The following is a 10579-nucleotide window of genomic DNA, read 5'->3' on the forward strand; positions in this document are numbered from 1 at the left end:
TAAGACTACGAAGCAGGGGGGGGGGGGTGGTGTAAGTTTTAGAGATAAAATATACAATAAAGGACCCTTATTGGTACAAATAAAATTTAAGGGTGGTAGTAAAAAATCATAAAAGTAACCTCCCCCTGTCGTTCTTGTATTGGGGTAAATAAAAATAAAAGGAAGTCCCTAAAGAAAGTCACGACAATTCTGCATTCTATAAGCTCGAGGGAGGTTTGACGGCTAAGTTACAGGGAGAGGGGTCACGCCTTAAGGGAGGGTTTTAAAATGTTCGCCAGCACTAGAGAGGGATGAGCATGGGAAGAGGGGACAAAGAGAAAAAAAAAACATCCCCATATCCTTAAGGTTCCCGGTGACATCAGCGTAACCCATTGGGTGGAATACTCGTGAGGGTAGTATTGTAAACTATATATCTATATGTCGCGTAAGGGTATATATATCATGAATACTAGTAGTCAGTCTATCTAGAGGGTGGTTGCTCGTGGGTTGCGAGGGTTGCGATTCTCTCGAACGGTATATATATACCCGTCCCCTAGGTATGGGGTACACCGGGTGGTCTGTCCTTGTCCTGCGGATAGTTATATCGGAATTGCAAGGGCCCAAAGAGGAATGAGATGGGCGAGAACGAGGGGGTGAGGGTGTTGGCGGTGATGGCGGTGAAGCCGGTGTTGTCCCGACTCCGGGTAGTTTTCGACGCGGGAGGGTGTGCAGGAAAGTGGTGAGGAAGGGGTGAGGGAGGGAGGGGTTGATTTTTTTCCCCCGTGCAAAATACTCCCCAGCGATATTTCATCATTAGGATGACAGACCATGGTAGGGTTAGAGGAGAATATCCCATGCGTAGAGAGGCTATGTGCAGGAACGAGTCTCGTTATGGTGTCCCATAACATACATTGCTCATATAGATTTCCAACTAGTAGCTGTGTATGCTGGACGGTATTTATTCAATTCGTCAGGGTGGAGCAGCAATAAAAATCCAACACGCATCTGGTCAGGACAAACGTCAATTGATAGAAATAAACAACAACAAGAAATATGACAGCGTCAATGGGGAAAACTACACGGTAACCAATTCCAAGGGGGGTTTGACACCCCTAGCCGGGTAGTGACCTCCTGGCGCTTAATCGCTATGACTTTTACCTACAGATCCAAAACCGTGTAATTCTCCTTATGTTACTTCATAGCGGGGAGTACGTGGTATCTAGGCATGCGTGTGACACGTGGACTCTGACAAATGTTCTGGCCGAGGAGCAGCCTCCGAACCCCTGTCCCGTACGAATTGTAATTAATATGTAACACCTAGTAGGTAACTAGTAATATCAATGAAGACTCACAAATAGGTGTGATTGTACCTGATGATGTGGCCGATTATTGGGATGTGGCGCTGGCATGTGTGCCCCATGATGATAAACCGATACCGGATCATGTTTTAAGGGCATTGGAGTCCCCGCATTGTGCTTTCCCAAATCTGCAGCAAGGGCCTCCGCCCTTGACAATAGTCCATCCTGAAGACCACCGTTCAATCCTCCAAACAGGTCGCCCTGTAATTACAAGAAAAATTCCGTCAATTATTACAATAAGGAGTAGTGTACTGAACAAGAGACAAGCGGTAAGTCAATTATTAATAAATAAATGTTCAAGTCAATTTATTCATAAATAAATTTGAGTTTATCACGAATATTTTGTAATAGAATATATTGTCGATCTATTAACATGAGTGCCGTAGCGATCGTGGATATTGGCTCATGGCTAGTTATACAGGTATACATGGTGACTGGTCATTGGAAAAGCAACGGTGGAACGAAACCGTGGCGAGTTACCCTTAGATTATTTATGAACCCAAGTATTTCTTTATACAGGTCGACCCAAGTGCCAGGGCGTAAGACTAGGAAAGCGTTAATTTGAGATATATAGGTCCATCCAAAAAGTGCCTGAGACCCATTAATCCTGGGTAAGAGGGTTTCCAGCATGGTGTCAAGGGAATTCTTGTTGGTTCGAAGTACGTTGTTCCATCTCACTTCAATCTTTCTCTTGTTCCTCTGCGAGAGACTCACCGCGATTCTCAGACGTCCGGATACGAATTGCTCTCGTTAAGAACTACAGTTAACGCATACAGGAGGGACTCTGAACCATGTAAACTTGACCATATAAAACGAGCGTTCCTACGTGTACAGCCACAGCCTCTGAAGAATAACAAGAGAACCCACCCTGCCTTACACAGAGTACAATTCTCCCGTTTGGCAAACTTGTTGCTGACCCCAGTTAGCCCCCTACTTAACCGCTACTAATGGAGTCATTTTTCCAAGCTGTCCGCGTAGCAACGCCTTAAAGAATTGACCAATTACCATCGTATTACCAGTCCATTTATGGGGATCTTATGGCACCACTTAATCTTAGGACCGAAACTCCAGCTCCAAAAACAAAGCACTCCCCGCCTATAGTCAGCACTCAATTTGGACAGACTGGATAAATTGACTGCGTTAAACTAGAGTCTGGATGTAGAGTGGAAACTGGATAGACGCGCAGCACCGTTTGACAAGAAGAATTATTAGAACGAAGAAGAAAATTTACATGTCAATTGGAACCTTGTTTGTCCATATTGACGATCGGATGAGGAATAACCAAGAGAATTATCAAATTGGGACGATTACCGTTATTTCAGTCCGTTAACCCACATCGCCGGGAATTTCGCGGGCGAGATCGTCCGTCGCATTCTGAATAAATGAAAACGGCACCAGGCAAACTGACAGTTGACAGAAATGCCGCTAGACGGCACTAACAATTATCTGCATGTCGTAGCAGACGTCGTCTAGGTTGACGACTATTTTTGGTATGAACCACAGGACGGATTCTTCTACGATTAATTTTATCTGATTATCTCGCGAATACGTATAGCTACGTATCCACCTAATCAAACCGATTATTCGTCCTAATTACAATACACATATTTACGTAACGTTCACCAAACGTCCCTCTCAAATATTCGTATGTTCCTAACCCAGGGCCGGTTTAAGGATCTGCATAGACCCTCGGTCCAAAATTGTGCCATTAACTTAGTAACGAATTAATGAAAAATCAACCGATTGTCGTTGCCTCATTGCTAATGGTGCACTATGTTAAGGCGATACTCTAGGCACGGCCACTGTACCTACGGCGCTTGGCTAGAGGTAGACCAGAGACCAAGAAGAGGCGTTCCAGGTGCACGGACGATATCCGCAGAAAGCGTAAGTGACACTTGACTCTTTTTACGAGACTCAAGCTAGCCCGCAGGTTGGTATCTACTGGCAACACAGTGCGCCCTCCTCGTATATCTAAATAATCAATTTACTTCTGGCCATAATCGTAACCACGAGTTAGCGAGTTTATGCGGGGCTGCTACGGTAACTACGTGGGCTCCGTAAAGCATAAATATTATGGGTAAATTCGTACAGCATTACGCTCTCTTCTATCTGTTGGCCTATACATATCTACGTACATAGTACACATGTAAGATACAAAATTGGGACAGAGACAAGCGTCTAATTTAAAAAGATATAATTTTCTACAAGTATTCATAGGACACCAAGATCTTTACTGTACCGTATAACAGGAAGATAGATCTGAGGTACGTAATCAATTTCGCTTAGGTCACCCTCGAATTTGGCACCCTTCTTACTTTCTCACCCTTCGATATATCCAAGTCGACCAGCCCCCAAGAAGACGGGGACACTTGAGTGTTCGGATGAGTTGAATGGTGCATTGACGTTACTATGAATATACGTATGTAGCTGTTTATCTTCGTTATCCAGATGATATTTTTTTTAGGTCCGCAGACAAAAATCACACTTTTATATTGTATATGTGAAACGTGCTGATAATTGAGATTCGAATAGACCAGGTAAATTAAACCTGTAATTGGATCAGACGTGATGAGGAATATGTATATTTATATATGAAAATTTCAGTCCTGTAATCGAATAAATTCGAATAGTTTATGAAAGCGTCGAGACGTCGTGCCCCCAATTGATTAATCAAATTTCCAAACACTCCATTTAACCCAACTACAATACCTCATGAAGTCGATCTTAAGCTCGGAATTTGCATACCTCGAATCCACTGTCTACTATCAGTTCGTCCAAGATTGTCTCTTTATATATGTATATTATATACAGAGATACCGAGTTCAGCTGTATATCGACCGAAATTCACGACTTTCATGTGATCACTTTGTCAAGACACCATTTTCTAGCCATATAATTAACGTATAAATCAGGCATACGTTACAGGTATAATTTTGAATAATTAATATTTTCAATTTATTTAATATATAATAAAACGACACGTGCTAGGTACACGTACAGTTGTACAAAAAAGTATAAACCCTATCAAGTTCTCACTGAGAAAAATAGGAAACAAGATAATGATTATAATATTCTAATGGGAACTTAACAGTACTAAATCATAGGGTGTTTAGTCTATGGTGTTGTAATAGACGTTGCATGCATTTGTTGTATATAAAAAAATTTGATTTTTTTTATAGGGTATGTATACTTTTTTTTACGATTGTACAATGTCTAATCATATTATACGTTACGTAAGAGTTAGACTCACGTTGTGCCTCGGCGACCAGGAGTTGCACATTATTGAAGCGTCCTCAAGGATTCGACTCTGAAAAATCGAAAGAGAAAAAGTGTTTAAGAATTTGATGAGCAGACATGGGAAAGTCAGTGAAAGAGCATGGGGAAAGAAGTCACAATTTTTTTTATATAAAATAAAAATAAAGGAGAAAGGTCATAGTCAAATATCTGCATCCGCTCGTCAACCAATAGAAATATATATATAGCACATGTAAAAATACGTGAGAGTAATATTTGGAAAAGCGTCGACCAGGAAAGTCCCACTGGTCGCGATGCATATTTCATTCGATTAACTGCACAATATGTATATTTAAAGCCACGCCGAGGTAGATTGACGGAATTGGGGCGTCGCGGGCTTCCCTGTCGAGAGCGTCGCGACGCCTCGGCGTCGAGGTTACTTTGGGACTCCGAGCGAAACTGGGTGATCGAATTATTTCCAGGACCGATTTTACGCTAATTGTATTCGCAAATTTTACAGCTGAATTTACCTTTCATTGCTCTTGTCTACGTAGCTTCTCTGTTACCTGAACTATACATGCTGCATTTCATTGCACGGTAGTCCTATATCACTGGATATCGTAAAGGTATGATAACGTTACGATGCCTCGCGTAAAAGATGTACTTAAAGCTAGTCAATGAAAACGGTATACAATTTACTGTCCGATAAGATACATTGAGTAATGAAAAAATGAAAAATCAAAAAATTTTATTTGATTTGCATGAAAGATCAAAAATAGCTTACATAGACTCAATACGCCACAATCGTCGATTAAAATGAGTAACCAGCTAATTTAATAAAATAAACAAATACCAAGAAAGAATCAAACCAAGTGGCTACTTGCAGTAGAAGAAAAACAAATTTGTAAATTCCCTATATGCTGGTTACAACGATGAACCCAGGATAAAGGAAAAATAAATTACTTCCTATAAATGGGACAATCATTAATCCTCTTGAACCGAAGCACATTAGTCACAGGATGTTCCAACATAGACTCGTCCAATTATACCATTGGCGTTATTTCTAAGAAAACGAAACAACGTAAAGAAACCAAACAGCTAGAATTCGATCATTCGATTAATGTAAATTCTCTTTCATGTATTTGCTCGTCATATAAATGACAAGAAAGCGCGCGTTATATTACTTTAACTACCCAAATATGAGTATGGAAGTATCGCGTGTTGACGGAACATTCGAAATTGCATTATACAGAAATAATAATGAATCAAATAATACGCGAAGGTGCGTTACCAGTAAGCATACAAGTACGGGAGCTAAAATAAACACAAATTTTCCTTTGAGGATTTCGATCACGCATTGACAAATATCAATTGAAGTGGCTAATTAATTTAACAACTGTTCACATATCCCCATACGCTTCTGTCTATATTTGTTAACGGCGACTAGCTAATTACAGTATCCAACCAAGAGAAACGTCATAGACGCAACAATATCTAGGTAAAATGATTTTGAGATAAGAAAATCTTTTTTTACATAAATTTTCCATATCAAAGGATCGTAAAGTTATATACAATAAATTTCCTAAGACGTCGTTGCAAGGATGAAATTACTTCAGAGAGAAGAAACGTGTCTCTTCCAGAGACATGGCGAGTAGGAGATGGCTATGCACGGAGGAGGGTAAGATGGCGTGAGACAAGTTTCACTCCAAGTGGAAGTTTAACTGATAATTATCAAGATTTACCCCTGGGTGAGACAAGAGGGGCGAGGACGCCGGGGCAGAAGGGGGGAGGGAGCTCGTGCAGAGTCAAAGTGTGAAATCGTGTTCAAAGTCTCCCGCATCCTACCAGGACGACCTCTCTCGAGGTCGTTAATAACAAATGAGGATGGCTCCATCCTCATGCCTGCAGACTCTTCTGTCTCCGGACCCACTACCACTGCTGCTGCTTCTTGCTATCACTTCCACCAGCTGCTCCACCTCCGCACTTTTGTTAGGAATCGAGTCGACTGACTTCTGTCCCTGTTCGTCGTCATGTCAACTCTTTTTCATTATTCAGGAAGACTCGTTTAAGGGAAACTCAACCGGGCATCCCCAAAGTCCTGAGAAACACTTGTGGCGACATCCCTGTACTTCGTGCCATCGACTGCGAAGGATCAGCCAATTGTCTATTGGCGCCTGGAGCCATTGATTGGACTTTTTATTGAGACCGAGTACGTATGGAACCTTCTAGAACATTCGAGAACTTCCAAGAGCGTCCAACAACCTTTCGTCCTCTAAACTCTTTGGATCCAGCGGAAAAGTGGTAGCATAGTCGGATTTGGGTTGAGCCGCGCAGGACTCATTACGATTTAAAGAGAAAAACACTAGTACCGGGGAAGACGGGAGTGACTTGATAGGTTAGGGACGAGAGAGCGAGATCGTAGAGAGGAGCTAACGCAAAGATGCCTAAGAGCAGTCCGACGTCTACTAAAGGGAATTTATGAAATTTTCTAATGTAATATTCCGATTCGCAGACGTCCCTCGCCTTCGTTAACACTTTATCGTCTCCCTCGCCACACCTACAGCAGACTCTAGAACTTCGGCGAGTATATAATGTATGTGTTAGCACGTGGTAGTAAAGGTATCTTATTACGAAAAACAATAAGGTATTTTAACAATTGTATCCTCAAGGTACGTTCTTAATGTCAAAGTAGCATATTCAATTGTACCCTACGGTACATCCACCCTTGAACATCCATGTCCTTGGTTATTGCCATCAAGTGGATACGGGATGATCCCACAAGAACTTTAGCGCGGAGCCAATGAAACAGAGAGAATAAAAAAGAAAGGATGAAAGAAAGAGAAAAGGGAGATAGCTGTTGAAGCATGAAGAAAGAGTAGTTTGATCGTGCGGCTAAAGCGCAGAATACCTGCTGGCAAGTGAATCGTGAGTGACTGTAGCCTGGTATAGCTATATACAATTACAGCAATGGTATATAGATATAGAAACGTATGAACGCTATATACCATGTGGTAAAGAAGGCTAGGTAGTATATAGAGAAGAGTCGGTAGGAGTGAGTGCCGTGGTAGAGAGATGGAAAACGTAGAGAGAGAGAGAGAGAGAGAGAGAGAGAGAGAGAGAGAGAGAGAGAGAGAGAGAGAGAGCAAAGTAAAAATCCGTGATTTGAAGCGGCCGTGTCGAGGGCTGCTCCGCTCATTGGCTACATGGGCTGTTCCGCCCCCGCAGCCCCGCCAATCAGACCGTGCGTCTCTCTCATCGATCCACACCATCCACTACACTCGGCCGCCATGCTCAAAAGCCCGTGGCTCGTGCCTGCCTGCTTACTCGCTATATCCACTGCACGCAGCCACTTCTGACACACCGTGCCAAATTCTGCTTCAAATTTTTTTTCGCTTTTCAAATCGTCCTCTACCCTCTACTCGCTCTTCGTCATCCTTTTTATCCTAATCGCTTTTTCTCTTTGCAGTCAAATCACAAGGTACGAGATGGTGACTGGACCTGGGGTAGTCGAGTAAAATTAGTACAGAAAAAAATTGAGATTTTAAACGAAGGGTTGACAGTTCTATAGGGATACGAGGGCATTGGAATTTTATAAAGATTGACTTTTTATTTAAATACATTTATACCTTGTGATTATCATGGCCCACATAATAATACAGGGCTGCCATTATTATCAGGTAGTCTCACTCCTCCAATGGGGGAAAACCTTCGAACCGATCTACAATTCCCATTTTTTCGCACCCCTGAGATACCACCGCCACCGATGTATACCTTTAGGTTTTCTAGACTGTGCATATAAGCACTATTGCATTCTATATGTCTACATGACACCAATTCTCAATTAGAAATACCGAATTGATGTAAAATTTGTATACGTGTTTTTGGTGTTTGGATTTGAAGGAACTGCATAAAAATTAAAAATGTTTCTGCAGGAATGGTAAGAATAATCTAATTTCAATTAATTTAATTTAGAAAGTCAATGTAAGAAGGTTGTTATGTGAACGCTAGCGATCGGTGTGACGTCATTGCACCTATTCCATCATAAATTATTAAGTCACGAGCCAATAGGACCTAAAATTCAAAGGCTACGCTGCGCTGGATTGGATAGCGTGTAATTTGAAAATCTCAAATAAATTTGAAATCATTGAGAAATGTGAATAATCGTTATTTCAGACAACGATTTTTCAATATCATTATAAAATTACGGAAGAAACGGTTAAGAATATTTTTTGCATATTTCATACTTTATATGATGAAACTTCAATTTAGTTTAATTTACGAAGCTTCGTACGCGTGAGACTTTAAATTATTACATGACAACACTTATAAATCATTAAAAATTTTATGCCATCATATATCACATCTTTATCATTGCTTTAAAACGAAAAAAAAAGAATAGTGATCTGCAAGCAGATCTACTGAGCCGAGTCTCACGTAATCTGTCAACTACACTACTACAGATTTTCAAAATCCTTTTTTTCCTAAAAAAATAAATCCTAACAGACGGAACACAATGTTTTAAAATTACACACACATAATTTTTTTCACGAGGAACCATTTCCCTTTGGATTGTACCACGATTTCCGTCTCACCCTGTATATATTTTCAGTACATTAAGATCCACTATCTATATACCAATTTTACGGCTTCTAATCTCTGAAATATCGATATTGTCGTACTGGAGGTATAACAAATATAAAAAAAAAGGAAAAAGGTTAAATGGCCAAATCCCACGAAATAATTTATGAGGGATCCTTGCGGTCTGCTTGACGGTACCAATAACACGATTGAAAAGGCAGCTTTATGGAACTGCCGGCACGATAATGAGATAGAGCACCAATATACATGGGAAGATAGACAAATACATATAAAATAACCAACGAGTGAGAAAGAGAAGCTCGCAGTAGAGTAGCAGAGAGCAGTGGGCAGGCGAGAGTGAGGCTCGACACACTCGTTTTATTATTTACACTCAGATAGGAACAGTACACACGCTTAACGCCACGTACAAATATTGGTCACCCTTCCATTCCCTACCCTTCTCCTGCTTTCTTCCATCCTCCATGAATTCTGGTACTGATAGATCACGAGGGAAGCAAAGCCTCTTATCCAATTTTTTCTTTCCTCTATCCACTTCCATAATCTATACGCTGTTCAGCATAACACAGCTAGAACACATTTTGAATACGTTCAACACGCAGTAATCCCAGCTTCTAAAAACGCCAATGATATCCAGTAGGCACTGGTAGAGCTCCAGGTGTGAAGTACGAATAAGATTAATATATTACAACAATAATTGTCAACCCACGATTAAAGCGTGACGATGCTATTTATGATCTTGGATAAAAGTCTACTTGTAATACACTCAAGTCCCGTCCGGCTAGGGAAACCATTCGAAACAGGTTAGCCACGTGGCGGACACGTGGCGCCGCGTGCGGCAGCAACACCATGCATTCTCCCGTGCTTGGAGAGTCCCTTAGAATTTAGGCCCTTCGAGGGTCATACCCAGGGAACGAGGACGATGACTAGGATGATGTTACCGGACTGGTAGGTGGAGAGGTAGTGGCAGTGCCGGGCGCGTGGCGTTCTTGCTCCAATAAGGGATGAGGGTGGCATTACCAAAATTGAAACGTCGATTTGTCCCAGTCTGCCAGCTGAAATAATTGCGTTAAGAGATCAAGTATAGACGTTTCACCCCTCTTCCTCTCCCTATCTGATTTAAGGGTGGCTTCGCTAAGGGTTGCTTCATGATTCCTCTGGATAACCACCGAATATACTCTTAGTACCTATTCGATGGTACCCGCAATATCTCTACCCTAAAGTCCCAAGGATCCATTTGGGCGCTTACGTGTAAGTCCATAAACATGTGTGGGGTCCGCCCTGTGGAATAGAAAGGGAAAAATAAGAAATGGGTTAAAAAAAGGAAAAATATTGATGACGAACCTGTTCGCGTGCAATTTGTTTGTAGAGTGACACACAGATGTTTACTCTCGACCCCCCCCCCCCCCCCC

At 41.5% G+C, this 10579-nt stretch overlaps 1 protein-coding gene across 2 annotated transcripts in view; it reads right to left on the bottom strand.

The window, feature by feature from the left end:
• Nucleotides 1–10579, bottom strand: part of LOC107271277 (inhibitory POU protein) — a 24106-nt gene that overhangs the window by 6963 nt on the left and 6564 nt on the right. The window contains exons 2-3 of one of the 2 annotated variants that reach the window (XM_015747065.2): nt 4588–4644; nt 1350–1538 (exon numbers count right to left, since the gene is read on the bottom strand). In XM_015747065.2, the coding sequence (XP_015602551.1) occupies nt 1350–1538; nt 4588–4644 (246 nt within the window). Of the gene's footprint in view, nt 1–1331; nt 1539–4587; nt 4645–10579 lie in introns of both variants that reach the window. The other variant, XM_015747064.2, reaches the window with a different exon arrangement.

Source organism: Cephus cinctus, unplaced genomic scaffold (genome assembly GCF_000341935.2).
Source record: "Cephus cinctus unplaced genomic scaffold, Ccin1 Ccin1_scaffold0929, whole genome shotgun sequence".
Classification (NCBI taxonomy): Eukaryota; Metazoa; Arthropoda; class Insecta; order Hymenoptera; family Cephidae; genus Cephus; species Cephus cinctus.